An 18,325-nucleotide genomic window follows, 5' to 3' on the forward strand; every position below is an offset into this window, starting at 1 on the left:
GCTTTTGTCCCAAGTACCAGGTACATTGATCATTTGTGATCATCTCATTGGGATCTTATACATTGTGATGGCTTGTCAATAGCAGCACATCCTTCCCAATTACACTGACATAGCAAACAAAAGTAGTCAAAAAGAAATTTACTTCTCTTTTGTCTTTATCAGCCTTGCACTTAATTCCACAAAGTGAAGCTTTTAATGTTTCCTAAATTTTGACTGGTTATCATCGATTAGAATTGGTGATCTCTGAACAACAATTCAGCCGGATAAGTATTAGAAAGCCAACCAACTGGTGGGATGGAAGTCCAAATATAATCAACTGGATGTAGCAATATATTTTACTGGCTTTTAATAATCCATGTAGGTATCTTGTATAATAATCAGAAACTGGGACTCTAGCCTTTGGGAATTGCTGCACACCAGTAATGAACTCATTTCCTCATTTCTGTATTTGGAAATAAGCCAATACCACTGGAATCTTTATGGATATTAAATGAAAAGGCAACAAACAGTAAATAAAATTGGATGAAAAGTTTCAGAGCTCATACATAAGCTGAGATATATTCCCCTCCTCAAAATGCACAGGGTTTCTGATGTCACTGAAAGGTTCAAGTTTGAGGGGCTGAATTGCTTACTGCTTCTCCAGTGTTCAGCATATGCATGGCTATTGCATCTCAAAGCTCAGTAAGGCTGTCAATTCAGAATCTCAGAACAATATGGATGTATGAGGTTTAAAAGAATTGCATTAAGATTTCAACAGACCTCAAAATAGAGGAATGCATCTAGTTATTACTGTTGGCAAATTAGTAACTGTGTTGGAACATTCCTCAGGTAGTAGAACCACTTAACACGTGCAAGTGTAATTTTTAAGCACCACAATTCTGCACCAGATATTCCAGATATAGTGAAAATGCTATGTTAATTATAAGCCATGTCACATATGCGAAGTAGTCTGATTACTCAGATTGCTCACTCAAATTCCAAAGTTCAACTGAACCAGCGGATAGGGTGGTGGTCCAGGAGCATGTTTATCAATGTGAAATCTCAAGTCTCATGCACACAGAAGAAACAAGTCAAAAACTATGAGTTAATTTCAAAATAAAAGAAAAAAGTCCAGCACCTTTTCTTTCTCAAAAATATTGATGATTTATTTCATCTAATAGGGTTAAGGTAGCAGAGAGCAATTGAAAACACCCTTAGATCAAAATGTAGAAAGGCAGCCCTCACTGATCACATTTCAAAAACATGGTAATATAGGCTAATAACAGCAAGGGACAGAACATATTCAGAGAAACTCCTCACCAATATTCCAGAAAATCTCATTTGTCCATTGCAATGTTCAATTTATTTCTTCTTAAAATCAAGCAGTAATTACAGTCCATGGAAGTGTTTCAGATGATATATATTTATATACTGTATAATAAAGTCCCATGTTAATGAAATAGAAAAAGCCCTCCATCACCACCCAAAAAAATACTGCAGCTATTATTCTAACTCAAGGCCAGCCTGTGTCTCACAGCAATAATTCAAATATGGAGTAGATCCCAAAAGCAAGGAAAATCAAAAAGAATTAAAACAAAACCCACAACAGCACCCGTTTTTTTTTTCTCAACTCGGGACTTGTTTCTGCAAGAAAAGTACCTTCACAGAAAAAAGCCCAGCTTTGTTTTTTTTTAAAAAGGCAGTCTTCTCATTCAAATTAAACGTCACTGCAGTATGTACAAGAAAAAAAAGATTAAATATGAAGAGATAAATATCTTTTCTCTACCTCAAATAAAATGTGCTATTTTGCGCTCAACTGAACCGTCAAAATGATGTATATGGTGGTGGTGGTGATGGAAGGGGAAAGTGAATCTGATGAAAAATTTCAATCTTGTCAGGTGACCAATGTGCAGGAATGCAAGTGGAACTGATTGTTCATCATACACCTTAGTTAATGCTTCAAATATTTAAGTTTTTCTTTAGAACTGCATGATTTAAAATTTAAAATGCACAACTGGAATACCACAAGTTCATTTTAAACCCTTCTGATTCTTTAACAGCCAACTCACTGTTTTGCATTTGGTAAGTATAACATGCCCCATTTCAGATTCCAAACTCAGTCAGAACTTGGAGGTGAGCATGATTTTTGTTCACTGCAGATAATGTGTCTCTGGAGAAAGAATACTTAGATTCGGCTGGATTTGTACAATTTTATATCCATCACCCTTGCTATTCCATGATTAATTCCAGTACCAATGATTTTGGTCCCACTTAAATTTTGGTTATGCTTTAACACTGTCTCATCTTTACTCTGACCTCACTGCACAACAGCAACTAAAAGTCAAACTTAATTTTAATAAGCTATATCTCATCATAAACAACTGACAATTATATTGGAGGCAGCAATTCATCCTTGAGGGTTCTGGTGACCCTCAAACCAATTTGGCGTCATGGTTTATTGAAATGCCATCAGAAGTTTGTGACAAATTACAGTTTTCAAATCCACCACCAGCCTTCCATTTTTATTTTTTTTAAAAAATGGATCAAAAGTTGCCTCTTCAGTAAGTGCCTTCCAACCCACCCGAACATTTGTTTTCTAAAGGCTTAACTCAGATTTTGTAGAGTGAGTGCAGCGCGGAATATTTGGGACACCGAATGAGAAAACAATTGCAATCTGGATCAGTAATGATTTTCAGTGAAAACATTGAGGTAACCCAAACTCCTGCAAACAAATTATCAGCTGGGGGATCAAGCACTGAAAAGCTCAGCACTGTAATGATAAACTACATTTGTGCTCTTCATACGTGGCCTGTCTGGTGCAAAATTAATGTTTATCTACCGGCTGCAAATAAAAGTTTAATTGAAGCAGCTCAACTTTATCATACTTCTAGATTTTATGGGGAGAAACACCAGAGTGAAAACAGGAATACTAAATATTTATAGTAAAAAAATATTTAGTTTTACAATATCAAGTACAGTTGGAAAAATACAAAGGAGCCAGATTCCTATGGAATTTTCAGAATTTAAAAATCAAACCTCCAAATTCCCAGACTGATTGACAGTTCCTGTGGCACTCAGTTGATATGCTCCAAATTGTTGTAACAGTTTGCAAAACATGTTTGCAGTATTACTACCCCAATATAGAAACAGAAAATGGAAATATTTGCATAGATTGAAGACTGGAAGTCATAATAAGACATAATGGAATGTAGAGTATAAAGGTTCTTCAGTAAATGCATGTGCTAACTCCAAAATGCTGTTTATAGCACTGACTTTAGGTGGCGGGGGAGAGAGCGCGCGTGCGAAAAAGGGGGAATAAAATAAAAGTATGGGCTGGCTGCAGAAAGATCAGATTACAGGTCACTTTCCCCATATAAAGCTGTGGAGAAGGACATGTAATCCAAAGCACCAGGCACTGCGTCAGGTCCCCTATATGGCGCCATCCGGGCAATACAGTATTCAGCTTGATCGGGGGGAAGCTCACGTCTCAGCTCCTCTGCTGTGATGTAACTCTGAAAAAAGGGAGAAAAAAAAGGTTATCAATACCCATTAGGTGTTTCTGACATCCTAAGCAAGGGAAAAATGTTTCAGCATGTCCTGCTGAGATTAGGGCACCATTATTGCTTAAATTAAGCATGTTGAAGATATGATCAAAGCCACATTGCTTATTCTGGGTTTGTGATCTGCATTCTAAACATGTTAAATTTTAGAACAGATTAGTTTATTAAAGACTTTACAGAATACATTAAAAAGAACCATCCAATTAGTGAGGATTGGAGGCATATATAGGCCAGATAAGCTTTTATCTGGATTTTAATTATGCCCATTTTCATCCTGGGTGCCAGCCCACAAACAGCCAGATTTATTAATTCAAATATACAACTTAGTGTGGTGGAATTTGAACTGTACCAGTGTGTTACTGGTCCAGTACCATAGCCGTGTAGCTTAGTAGGCAATTATAAACTACAACATTAACTAGGGACAGCTTTTTGAAGTAATAATTGAGAGAATCCAACAACTATAATTTTGATGTTTAAAAAATTAAGCCTTCCCAACCCAGATGCTCAGTTGCTGGATTGATCACTTCATACCAATTAAAATTAAAACAATTTTGGTAGATCATTGAATACATAATACGGAAGGCAACCAGGCAGTCAGCAGCTGTTTGGCAGAACTATCCAATTAATCCTATTCTTCAGCAGTCCTGCATATTTCTCCTGCCTTTAGCCGTTCACCAACACTGTCTGCCTGCAAAACCCTCAGGCAGCATGTTCCGGGTGATAATTCAAAAATTGTCCTTTACTGTTACCAACTACCTTAAATCTCTGTTCTGGTTCTGTTTGCCGAGCTGGGAGTTTTTGTTGCAAACGTTTCGTCCCCTGTCCAGGTGACATCCTCAGTGCTTGGGAGCCTCCTGTGAAGCACTTCTGTGCTGATTCCTCCGGCATTTATAGTAGAGACAAAGCACTATAAATGCCAAAGGAATCAGCACAGAAGCGCTTCACAGGAGGCTCCCAAGCACTGAGGATGTCACCTCGAAAGGGGACGAAACGTTTGTAACAAAAACTCCCCGCTCGGCAAACAGAACCACAACAACGAGCACCCAAGCTACAAATCTTCTCTCAAACTTTGAACCTTAAATCTCTGCTTTTTCGCTCTTGGTCCTTCACCGAAAACTCAATTCTATCAAAACACTGATCAAATCTCCTCCTAGTCTGCTCTGCTCCAGGGATAAGAATCCCAACTTCGCCAATCTTTTGGTACAATTGAGGCCCTTCATTCTCAAGGTCATTCTTCTCTTACACTCCTAGACAGTGGCATCCTTCTTGAACTGTGGCATTTAGAATTGAATAATATCCCAGTTGAGGTCTTAATTACCCCCCCCCACACAAACCAAGAAATAAATTTCCAATTTAACCACACAAGCTCCAGATCAGAATGGATGAGACACTCAAATCTGGACAGTTGAGAGAGAAGAGTCATTTATTTTGCCAAATAATGTTCGGTCCTTAAAATGCCCAACCTGCTGATGAACAATAAATAATGCATTAAGAAAGGAAGGCCAATCAATAGATTGAGATTAATCAGCTCCTAAAAAAACTACAGCACTTAATATTAATACAATAGCAGTAGTGGTAGGAAACCATTTAAGACTGTTTCCTGTAAGACAACATTGAACAGGAGCTTTGCTAGTCTTCTGGAAAATATAGTAACCATTCGCAGAAGCTCAGGAAAAAGGAATAAGCCTTCAGGTATTACAAGTTAGGATTTAGAGGTGCCAGTGTTGGATTGGGGTGGACAAAGTTAAAAATCACACTGGGTTATAACCTGGTGTTGTGATTTTTAGTTATAATAAGGATTGCAATAACTAAAATGAAAACTTGAACGTTCATTTAATCGTTTTTGAAGTTGCATGGTTCATTCTGCCGATTAGTTAACATGAACAAAGATTTTCATATACTCAGTGAATGAATAAAAGTTGCATTTTTGCCACATGCTGCATTGTTTTTTCATGTTCACCCAGCAGATCTTGAAGGGACAATATTGGCAAATAACAGTGGAAACCAGTGAGTAAAGTAACTTAGTTTCCACCATATTAACAGTTAGTTTGGTAAAGATTTTGACTGGATCATGCAAGACCTGAGCTTCAAGCCGAATCCTCTGAGCGACATACTGAGTGCTCCTATGGGCCACATTAGCATTTAGATTTCCTGGCTACACCGGCTTTGAGAAACATGGCATCATACTTCCTAGAGCCCATCAGGGCAAGTATAACTGACCAGCATTCTCCTTTTCACAACATAAAGCTTGATCACTTCTACTGTGGACATTACCTGGACTACAAAAAAAAAATCTTTTTGATGGCACTTAAAACTAAAATTTCAGTCTACTGCGTGATTAAGAATAAATTACTCGTTGATTGCAGTGTAGTGTTGAAATCACATGCAAGCCAGACTAGGCAAGAGCAGCAAGTTCCCTTCTCAATGGAAATTGAGAAACCTGCATTTTTTCAAAAATGCAGAAGGTCTTTACTAATCTTTTTGGCATCAGTCCAATACTTGAGAGATTTGGGATTTAACTCAGGGAGGAGGAAAGACATGCTGTCAAAGCTTTTTAAATATACACTCGGCAGTATTAGAAATATACAGAATCATTAAATGGACGCTAATCTACACAGAATGGATATCTGATATTCTTGGGACTCTAACCTGATGGGTGCAAAACAAACTTCAACAGCATTTTCTTTTCAGCAATACTGAAGTCTTGAACTGTCGAGCAAATGTACAAATTCAATTTTGACAGTTATTGTGTTGACTTGTTTTGAACTCTGCTTTTTGGAATCTATACTATAATAACTAAACTAAAAAGTGGTGGTAAATATCAGGGCAAATTAAACAAAAATGGAGACTAGGGTGTCTCGAATCCTAAATGAACTACCTACTATGCAATGCAGGTAGTTTTACTTGATTGGTAAAGAGTAAATTTAAAATTACACTTTAGTTTCAAGATTTGTATTAAATTAAAATCTTTAACAGGCTCACTGTTTCTTCCATGCTTCAACTAGCTTCCTTTTGACTAATCAGTATTGAGGTATTTATAATATTTAAGTCAAGGTCCAAAATTAAAATACTCAGTTATTTTGTCAGAATAAGAGTGCAGATAGATGGCTATGCCAAGGCACAGAGTGAATTAATTAGACATTCATGCAAAATTAAAACAGGATTTAACCTGAATATTGTGCATCCATTTATGCAGATCCAAAAGCAGCCATTTACATTTAAACTTTCAGACTATACAATTAGTTAAATATGCCATAATAGTTAACTTTCAGACTACAGAATTAGTCTAATAGCTTAATTTTTCTTCCTTGCCAGAGATGTTAGAAATATTGCAATTAAATTTCAGTGCTTGTCATCCTCTATACTTCAACCAAATGACCAACTTTCCAAAGAAGTAGGAATGTTAACAGATATCTTACTAAGGCAAAAAGAATTCATACATGAGCATGCCCACTTACATTGTGGGATAAAGACACAGAAGCTTAGCCAACCATCCAATCCTCAACACTAGGTTGCCAAGACCAGATGTAACATTTGTATAACTACCATCTCAGCCAAGATAACTGAACACAGACCTTGCGCGGTATTTATGCAGAAGCTAATCATTTGATTGGAATAGGTTTTGTATGAGCCAATGGATGAATAACACTTACCTGACACCACCAGGACAGGCTCAGACATGTCTTATGAATGCCTTTAACCAGACACAAAAGGCCTTTACTCCACTTGCAGATTGCATCTGGTCTCTAAAGCAACAGCTATAAATTATCACTGCAATGATTCACTGAAATGGAGACTAGCTGGAATTGTGCAAAAGATTAGGGTGGTGCTTCAAAGATCCTGAGAGAAACCTGAAAATTGCCTGTGCTGTTGCTTGTTACTTTCAGACTACCTTTGTATTGTCACTTTACTCATGACAGTTTCAAGTAAAAAGGTACAGAAAGCAGCAACACGATATCAGGAAGTGCTGAACAAATTTCAGATCAAGAGATTCAACTGACTTACAAACAGAATTATGTTCTGGATCAAAGTTGTACATCTTCCAGTCATTCTGCAAGTCTAATTTCTTACCTTGTCCCCTGCCAGAATCTTGAAGGAGGCCATTACTTGTTCAGCTGTGTCAGTGTCTGTTGTCTCACGTGACATGAAGTCAATAAAGGCTTGGAATGACACCTCTTCAGTGTTGTTGGGGGCAACAATACTCATTATTCGTGCAAACTCTGCTTCACCCTGAGAGTAAAAACAAACTCATGACAGTGAGGAACTGACCAGAGTTAACACACTTGCTTGTTAATGGATAATCATTTTCTTTGTGACCATGTAGGATGTGTACCTGCATCACTTATGATTACAAATGATTATGTTTGAAAAAGATTTATAAGGATGTTGCCAGGATGAGAGAGTTTGAGCTGTAGGGAGAGGCTGAATAGGCTGAGGCTATTTTCTCTGCAGGCTATGGGTGACTTAGAGGTTTATAAAATTATGAGGGGCATGAATAGGGAGAATAGTCAAAGTCTTTTCCCCAGGATAGGGGAGTCCAAAAACCCAGCGCACAGATTTGAGGGGGGACCTGGGGCAACTTTTCCATGGAGGTTAGTTCATGTGTGGAATGAGCTGCCAGAGGAAGTTGGTCCAATTACAACACATAAAAGGCATCTGGACGGGTGCATGAATAGGAAGGGTTTGGAGGGATATGGACCAAATGCTGGCAAATGGGACTAGATTAATTTGGGAAAACTGGTCAGCATGGACGAGTTGGACTGAAGGGTCTGTTTCCATGCTGCACATCTATGACTCTGACAGAATCAAGACAGAAAGATACAACAATAAACTAGTCTATAATTTATTCTATGTCCTTTCACTTCAGAACCCGCAACTCAAATGTAGGTCAAAGGCTATTCCAAGGGGGTTCTAAATGATTCTGGCTGATCAAGTGTGCAACTGCAAGCATGTTCCTTTCCATTTGATGTAGGAAGTTCCAAGCTTGCAGTTCACTTTGACTGGAAGTTATCCCAGGCGCTATGGAAAGCAGACAATCCTAGATCAGGTATTGGTATGTCACGTGGCAAGCGTGCTCTTTCTCCCCCAAAAGTTACCTTCAACTAAAGGGTCAGTCTATTAAAGTAAAATTTCAGGTTAAACTATACTAGGAGTTTAGAGTAACTTTGAATGTTCCTCAAAATATCCAGGCTACAAACTTCAGATCATAAACTGCCTTCACTCAACAAGCAATTTTCAACAAAGGACATCTGCAAGCAGAAATGTTGGAACCCCTCATTCCCTTGGTCTGGAAAGGCAGCAGTGAATTATTTGGCTTCAAAATCCACCCTTGAAGACAGTTGTCTGAGCAGAGATTGGACATTCATGTTGGTGCATCTCTAGCAACACAAATCTTGATCAGCATACTCACTCCCTTCTCAGTCACTACAGAACCCATATTTTCTAACTTTCCTTTTACTCTTCACTTCAAAAGGTTTAAATAGAAAATTTTTAAAATAAAAATTCAAATTCAAGGATAGACTCAGGATGTCTCACTTTATCCTGTCCAGTGATCTCCTCTTCTGTCCACACTCCCAACCACCCCTGCAACCTCAATATTATCACCAGCTGAAAAAAGCAACAGAAACCTCTAGCACAGAAACTACTGGAATGCCTAGAAACCTTTCATAGTGAAATCTAGCTTTTTTGTTTGAAGGCGGGAGTGTTAAAGACACTGCTTGGGAAATGACCTCAGAATTATTCAATCTCAAAAATTCAAGGACTGTTCTTACATGAAGTACTGGCTGGGTTTTCAGACTGTTCATGCATCAGCCTCAAATCATTTTAATGGAGGAAACCGAATTGGTTGTTAAAGGCAGAAACAAAAAACCTCAATAATTATATCATATGCCTGTCTAAACAGCTCACGTGAACAAAATCAGGAACTGAAAAAAGTATTGCAATTAGTGAGAAATCATTTTATATAAAAAGTGTTGTTATACTTCCTAGTGACTGCCATTGGTTTCTTGGGTTACACAGTCTTTCCTACTCACTTAAAATTGACAAATTAATACTCAATACCTGTCAACACAAAAGTCAAGTCAACATGATAGCTTTGTAAGTTAAACTTTGATAAAAGCAGGCTTTATTTATATTAAAATTAAATTTATTAAATTTTAATAAGGTCAAACCCCTAGTATTTCTGGCTGAAGATATGGAAAAGGAAAGAACCACCGTACCAGACTGTAGCCTGTAGAAATAAGGAGAGCTCGAAAATCATCAGCGTCCATCAGCCCCGTTCGTTTCTACTCCAAGAGAAGCAAGCCAGAGAAAAAACACGCACACATATGGCATTGCACCACAAACAGGGGAGTTTTTTAAAAAAAAATGTTAGGACAAGTATAGAATCAAATTCAAAGATGGGAGTAAACAAAAAGAAAAAAAAAGTAACATTAGGGAATAAGGGAATAAGTCAGAACACAGAATCCAGGAAAGAAATGGAGAAAAAAAAGTTAGCTATTTTACTGACTTTTATTGCATTCAAATCATCAATACCTGCTGGTCATTTCCAACATCGTAACCCAAGCTGATAAGGCAGGCTTTAAATTCTTCAGGTCCTAGTTTCCCGGTATGGTCCTACATGAGGTCATCGGAGCATGCAGGTAAAATGACGGTACACACACAGTGGAGTTTGGTAAGGGGTGGAAAGCACGCAGCGTTGATACAGTTGGTGATGCAGCATAGCATGCACGGTACATGAAGCATGCATATGGGGAGAAGGAAAATAAAAATGTTAGACAAAGGACAAGTGAAAAACAGTTAAACAAAAAAGGAAAATGCAAATGAAACTTATGAATCTCAAACATCTTTTAGCTACAAAATACCATACAAAAATTATATTATGAGCAATTGATAAATGCAGCTTTGTGCACCTTAAGATTTACACCATTTTGGTTTGTGCTTCACAACTGCGGCTAGCATGATGCAGTCAGGTACTAATGGCCACATTGCAATTGGGTTCAGTCTTTTATCCCCTCAAAACAAGAGAGGGTTCCTTATCCAATCAGACTTTTCTGGTCTGAGATCTCAAGGTAAAAAGACACCTCAAACATATCTACATCGTACTAAGTTAGCAAGAATTCAAATTTTTTTTTCCCCAAATACTTAAGTGAACAGAGCTGCAAGTACAATTCTACAATTGCAGCTTCACAGTAAATGACAACAATTCTGTTTTTCACCAAAAGATTAACATGCTAAGGGAATCATCATAGACAAAAGATAGAATCATTATTCCTGTGGTGCAAATGCAAGGACATTTTTAGAAGTACTAAATATCATGAAGTCTCAAATAGATGAAAACCCAGAAAATGTTGGACAATAAAAATATTAAAAGCCACATTTCAGAAACTGTGCTGCTGCTGAAAATTTAGTTCTGATCACAAATAGCTGCAATCCCATTAGATACTTGCTGGCAAACGAGGTGACTACTCTCAGCACAACAGTTAAGCTGCACCGCAACAGTGAATGTGCAAATCAAAAACCAATTATTTTCTGCATTCCACAACTGCAGATTGTGCCTTGCATGCATAACTCTTACAAGGTCTGGAGTATCTCTGTACAATTTCAGCTGAAATTGTTGGAACACTGGGTAGGGCAAAAAAATGTACTTTAAAATTGCATTTATTGGACTCAAATTCAGAAACTAAAAATGACATTTGGAGTAGTAGTTAGGCTGCTGTTGAAAATTTGCAAAGGAATGGACGGAAAATTGACATTTATGATGGTCACTGAAAACATACTGCATTGAAGATCATCATTTTTGGTAAATTTAATTTACACAAATGTTTTTGAATAAATCAGGTTTTCCTTCTGCAAAGACACCAACAGGAGCCAAACACAAACTACATGTTGAAAGAACATGCCCAGGTCATCCACTTCTGTGCCAACTGTTCTAAGTATTTTCAACATGTTCGGGCCTATTGCGACAGTTCATGTCTTGAGGCAATTTAAAAATGCCATAAATGAATGTAATATATATTTCAGAGTTTTGGTCCAACCTTTAATTTTTGAACTATAATCGGGACAACATTGAAACAGCAAATCCCACCGAACCACTTGACGACAATGGGAGACATTTTGCCAAAGCTATTATGCAGATTGGGACAAAAATCAATACTCTCAATATTTTATTCGATCATTTTAAAATCATAGCAAACAAACTTTCCAAAGGCGAATTAATGTTAAAGTGAACAATTTGTCCCATTGAACTGTTATGTTCCTTAAGGAGCAAACACACTGCCATTACAGTAATGACCAGGGTATCAGTTACAAAGTTTAAAAAAACAGAACAGGCATGTGCAAACAGGATGGTGGTAGTGGAACTGCACACTTGACAAGTTTTTGCATAGTGTGGCATTCAACATCTCAATATACTGTGGAAAACAACATCAAGACTCAACAATAAATGCTGACATTTGTCAATGGCACCTACATCTTGTGAATGATTAAAACAAAACCATAGATTACCATGAACTGAACTAAATGTAATGCCACTTCATTACAACTTATTTGTGAAAAAGAGGCATGTTCTTTGCTATCAGTACACAAAACTTAGGTGAACCATCATTGTCAGGGATGAACCAAGTAACTGCATTAAATGTCCCTTTCGAGTGAATCAAAAGATAATTTACAGGAACGTCAAGTGAGGAAAATATTCAGATTACAGGACATTTGATTTTAAATGATAGAGAGCAGCCCATTTTCTTTTTTCTGGTAATCACCCAGTAAAATTGGTTAAGACATAGGAGTGGAAGTAAGGCCATTCGGCCCATCAAGTCCACTCCGCCATTCATTCAATCATGGCTGATGAGCATTTCAACTCCACTTACCCGCATTCTCCCCGTAGCCCTTAATTCCCCGAGACATCAAGAATCTATCAATCTCTGCCTTGAAGACATTTAGAGTCCCGTCCTCCACTGCACTCTGCGGCAATGAATTCCACAGGCCCACCACCCTCTGGCTGAAGAAATGTCTCCGCATTTCTATTCGGAATTGACCCCCTCTAATTTTAAGGCTGTGTCCACGGGTCCTAGTCTCCTCGCCTAACGGAAACATTTTCCTAGCGCCCACCCTTTCCAAGCCATGTATTATCTTGTACGTCTCTATTAAGTCTCCCCTTAATCTTCTAAACTCCAATGAATACAATCCCAGGATCCTCAGCAGTTCCTCGTATGTTAGACCAACCATTCCAGGGATCATCCGTGTGAATCTCCGCTGGACACACTCCAGTGCCAGTATATCCTTCCTGAGGAGTGGGGACCAAAACTGGACACAGAACTCCAAATGGGGCCTAACCAGAGCTTTATAAAGTCTCAGTAGCACAACGGTGCTTTTATATTCCAACCCTCTTGAGATAAGTGACAACACTGCATTCGCTTTCTTAATCACAGACTCAACCTGCATGTTTACCTTTACAGAATCCTCGACTAGCACTCCCAGATCCCTTTGTACTTTGGCTTTTCAAATTTTCTCACTGTTTAGAAAGTAGTCTATGCTTTTATTTTTTTTTCCCAAAATGCAAGACCTCCCATTTTCTCACATTGAATTCCATCAGCCATTTCCTGGACTACTCTCCTAAACTGTCTAGATCCTTCTGCAGTCTCCCCACTTCCTCAGTACTACCTGCCTGTCCACCTAACTTCGTATCATCGGCAAACTTCGCTAGAAGGTTGAATCAAAAGACGAGTGAGTGGTAATGGTTTCCAGAACCTAATGGTTGATGTTCAAGATAGAATCATGGGGAGTGGCTAATTGAGGGTAATAATGGTGGGTAATTAGAATGAAACCGTAAATCTCAGCTATACTCACTTTTGTTTATTACATCTCTGCTCTAATTTGGAGACGTTAAGTCTTGGATGAGGTACCAAAGTAAGCATAGTACTATAACGCAGCTTTACCATGAGAAGTGGCAGTACCTCAAATGGAGGAACAACCCCATCCTCCTCATTTATCATCTACACAGGAGTTGCAAGATAAAGAGAGCTGTCATCTTGGTCAATTTCCCACACCTATTCTAGGAAACTCTGCATAAAACCTACCAACCTCCTAATGCACACTACTCTCCAAATGGCCAGATAAATATTCTAAAACAACCATAGATGCTTACATAGTACAAGTCTTGGATTGCTTTAAGTCAGACAATAGCCCCTAAACAACATACGAAAGATAAATATTTTGTAATTTAGTACACAAGAACAATTTCCCATATATATTCAATTTAACAGACAATGAACAGAAACAGTAAGCAATTGCTAGTCATTGCAAGTTAGACTCTTCATTGGTAACAATGTTCAGCATGTGGAAGATTAATTGATTAGCTAGCAATATGCTTGAATGGAAATTGGAAAAGGCACAATTTGCTTTCTTTGAAGTATTCTGAAAAGATACACGAGCCATTAGATTAGAGGTGCGAAGAACAGGTGTAAGTGTTATGCCTCAGCTACAGAGCCATGGTTAGATTATACCATGTACTGAGCAGCTCTGGGCTCCACACTTTGGAAATATAGAGACCTCCCTGAAAGATAGCATCAGCTGAAGGTGTGAAAAGAGATTACAGAAATTAGTGGCTGTACTTTCTGGAACTTTAGATTAGAGATAAGTTGATCAAAAAGTTACAGTCTATTAAGAGAACCAAAAAAAGTGGATGCATTTTGGGGAATCTACGTAGTTAAAAATTGGAACCAGCTCAGTTAGGAGTGAAATTAGAAAAATCGCCTCCACGTGAAATTGAGAGAAATTTGGAATTCTCAATTGCAACTAGTCAATTACTGTTTTTAAATTGAGGTAGATTTAAGATATTAAAAGGGGCACAGGATTTAAGCAGAAATGGAGTTATGGCTCAGTTCAGCCATGACCTCTCAGAATGATGGAACAGGTTCAGAGGGCTACAAGACTCGACACTCATTCTTAGATGTTAACAGCAAAATTTTGTACTCAGTTTCACATGTAGCTGCAAGGTTAATGCCAACAGCGTTTCAAGTGTCATTTAATCAGGACATACCAAGTATCAACAAAACATTACCAAATGGTATGCCGGTCTCCAATTTTTGCAGATGCAGGGATATTCCCTCACCCTCTGGTACATCTGATCAGAAGTACAACTCTAAACTAATCCAATTAAACCTATGCTTACCTAGATAACATTACAAGTACCAATGCAACTTCATGATTAATCCTGAAGCACTTCAAAACAATTTCAGATGTAAATTTAATAATGAAAATTAAAATAGATAAAAATTACAATTCATGCATATGTAAATTCAAAAATTAATGATGTAATCATCAAACTTCACTTGGTGTAGAGAAAATCAAACATAAATGTGGCATGTGCGAAGAGAAACTATATGACTTAGTGCAACTCATCATTTAAGATGAAATACACTTGTTAGTCAATAGTTTTGCAGGTGCTGGACACAACATTTCAATGTTCAGATAAAAGACAATCAAGAAATCAATTGGTAATACAATACAACACATGCATTATCTGAAATGGCTACATTAGTAGAGATTTTATTATAAATGATTATATGTCCAGAATAATGTGTCACAAGGGATTATTCCTTCCCTTGTTCCCCCTCTTGTCCCTGCTCTCCAACTTACCAGATTTGTAGCAGTTAATAGTCAACAGTCACACCATTTGTGTTGACAACTGTTGCAATCCAAACTAGAATAAAATGAGAACAATTGTCTTGCTGCAGCTAGAACTCAAGGGGTGGCATTTACGTGCCTATGAATTGAACTCCTGACAAAAAAGGGGATTTTTTTTTCTGGTTTGTAAACCACAGGATGAAGGCAGCCAGCAGATGCTTTCTGAAGTGCTCAGCCAACGACATATTCCAAATTCATCCAGAGTGACTACATTGCTTAACTAAAAAAAAAGCACTTCAAAGTCCTTTCTTCACTCATCTCCCTCAAAATAACCCAGTGAATTTACTCCAGCCTAGCAAATTGCAGTACAACAATGGGAATTCAGAACTTGTAATAAAGAAAATTTAAGAACAGTAGTCAGAGAGGGGCCATAAAATGTCAGCCTTGCCAGCTCATCCATATTCTGCACATGAATGAATAAAAACATGGGTTTTAAGTGCCCTTGTGGAAGCAGACTGGTTATATTATTTCTGGGCTTACACAAAGGGAAGCAGCTGTGATCCTCCATTGCTGTTCAAGAAAGACAACGCAAAGAGGAGCTCTGCCCTGTAAACAACACTGGGCAGCCAAATCACTCAACGAATGAACAATAAACCATTATGTTGCAAATCACAAACAGCAAGTTGACCAGCACAAGTTCCTCTATTATTTTGAGATTCAAGAAATGCATCTGGTAAAACAAATGCAGAGCTCGAGTGGAGAGAAACCAAAGGGCGATTGTGCAATTAGTTTTACATCACTGACTTCATTTCTAATAACTTCATTTCTTTTTGAGCAAATTATTCAATATCAAAGTATAAGGTAGATGTTGCTGTAATGAGCATGGGGATCAGTAACGTACGGATTCCATGCCAGTCATATAGAAAACCAGAGGTATAATCTGGGTTTAGTACATAGAAACGCTGAAAGTGGAATCGTGTAGCTTCACAGGTCATTGTATAAATCACCAAATAATTAAGACCTACATCTATACTCCATTTCAGCAACTGTACATTGGAGCTAAATGATCGAGTAATAAGACAACTTCAGCAGTATCGGCATAAGGGTTTGCAATATCACGAGCCACAGAACTGTACTAAGTGGTCACCTGAAGTGCTGTAGAGCAAATCACCTTACATCTACCTGGTATTATTCATAAATTGATAAATGGCATGCACACAAGTGTCACAAAACGCACCTTGTCAAAGTGATTAAATGATGATCGGAACTCATTCAGCTGATCTTGGCTGATGCCTTTTGCGTCACGGGTGAGGATTTGGTTTTCTATTTCATTGATGGTTCTGGCAATTGTGGTCAACAGCTGTTCCCAGCCAACTCGGATGTGCTTTTATATGGGAAAAAAAACAAACTGAAGTTGTGGCATTAAGACAATTTATGGGGCATAAATCGCAGCAGAAAATGAACAAACTATGAAGGTGAAAAACTCATCATCGGTTTTAAACTGCAAGTCTATTTTTGATTTAAAGGCAGCCTCATAATAAATTGGGTAACATGTTATAACCATGAAGAGCTTTTGCCAGAAACGTGATGCTCCTGCTCCTCTGATGATACCTGACCCGTTGTGCTTTACTAGCACCACACTCCCAACAGCATGTTATAACCAGACAAACATTAGTGAAGTTGCCATCTTAATTAACCCCTTTCCAGGTCAAGTAGCACATAGTTCAGCTGAAAGCAAGATCTGGTGCAAGTCACGAGACTACCTAAAGCCGTGATTACATTAAAAACTCCCTATTTGCGCTGTTTGCAACATGGCATCTTGGATTCGCCTGCACCATGCTTCCTTGAACAATGTTGCAGTGTGCATAAATATTTCAACATGAGAACTCTGCTCACCAACCCATGGTTGCAAACTTCTGCTTAAAAAAAAGCCAACAGTATAGACTAATTAGAAATTCAAAGCTAGAATGGTCCACTTAAATGTTAATGTTGTGCTGACTGCAGTACAAGTTCAGCAAATGTTTAGTTACCTAAAAGGCCAATTCATGATCTTAATAGGGCTAATTTGGCATTGGTAGTGACTCTGCTCTGTCAATATCAAAACAGTTAAGTATAAAAATGTGGCAAATTAGATGAGCACAATATGCAGTTCCCAGCATACCTCAACAATTATAAAACTGGTTAGGTTTCACCTTGAAGTAGTGCACAACTGAGTATTATACTTTCAGGATGACACCAAGGCCTTAGCAGGGACACAAAACAGAATTACAGAACAGAATTAATGGAGTGCTATCAGCAAAAGCGGGGTTTGAATTAAGTAGAGTTTGAGTATTTTAGAGCAGAGAAGGTCAAGTGATGATTTAAAGGGATGTCAAAATGGGCAGCACAGTGGCTCAATAATTAGCACTACTGCCTCAAAGCACCAGGGACCTGGGTTCAATTCTAGAGGAAATGCTTACAGAGTTTAAAAGACAGATGGTAAAGTACATGAATAAGAAATATTTGGAAGGACATGGGCCAAGTACAGGCAGGTGGGACAAGTTTAGTTTGAGATTATGGTTGGCATACACTGGTTGGACCAAAGGGTCTGTTCCCATGCTGACTCTAGGATTGCCTATTTGGAGTTTGCACCTTCTCTCCATTTCTGCATGGGTCCCCTCCCAGAGTGGTTAGGTGGATTGGGTTTGCTAAATTGCCCATTGCTTCCACTGATGTGTAGGCTAGGTGGACTAGCCATGGTAAGTACAAAAGTTACAAGGATAGATTAGGGATCTGGGTAGGATGCTCTTTGGAGGATTGATAGATTTGATGGGTTGAATAGCCTCTTTCTGCATTGTAGGGATTCTATGATTTTGGAATATTTATTCACTAGAAAGGAGAAAACCATTTTTACTCAAGAGGATCATAACTAGAATACACAACTTCAAGGTCATTTTGCAAAGTGAGGAGGGCGAAAACACATTTAAAAAGTGAATTCTGATTTAATATACATTGTTGAAAAGGATAACGGAAACTGAGTAATTTCCAGAAAGGGAATTAGATTTAAAATTATTCATAGGAAGTGACCATGGCTGCCAATACCAGCAACTATTACACACATTAATACCCTGAGGGGAAGAACTGCTTTCTTGGACCACTTGAGTTAATCTTCACCTAAAAAG

General features: G+C 38.1%; 1 protein-coding gene across 1 annotated transcript in view; it reads right to left on the reverse strand.

Annotated features, from left to right (window-relative positions):
• Nucleotides 1–1,118: 1,118 nt before the first annotated feature.
• LOC132836592 (alpha-actinin-1-like) overlaps nucleotides 1,119–18,325 on the reverse strand; it is a 108,021-nt gene continuing 90,814 nt past the window's right edge. Inside the window, exons 18-21 of the mRNA XM_060855974.1 lie at nucleotides 16,402–16,548; nucleotides 10,074–10,154; nucleotides 7,611–7,769; nucleotides 1,119–3,491 (exon numbers count right to left, since the gene is read on the reverse strand). Of these exons, the coding sequence (XP_060711957.1) occupies nucleotides 3,333–3,491; nucleotides 7,611–7,769; nucleotides 10,074–10,154; nucleotides 16,402–16,548 (546 nt within the window). The 3' untranslated portion in view covers nucleotides 1,119–3,332. The remainder of the gene's footprint in view (nucleotides 3,492–7,610; nucleotides 7,770–10,073; nucleotides 10,155–16,401; nucleotides 16,549–18,325) is intronic.

The sequence above is a fragment of the Hemiscyllium ocellatum genome, chromosome 47 (assembly GCF_020745735.1).
Source record: "Hemiscyllium ocellatum isolate sHemOce1 chromosome 47, sHemOce1.pat.X.cur, whole genome shotgun sequence".
NCBI classification, from domain to species: Eukaryota; Metazoa; Chordata; class Chondrichthyes; order Orectolobiformes; family Hemiscylliidae; genus Hemiscyllium; species Hemiscyllium ocellatum.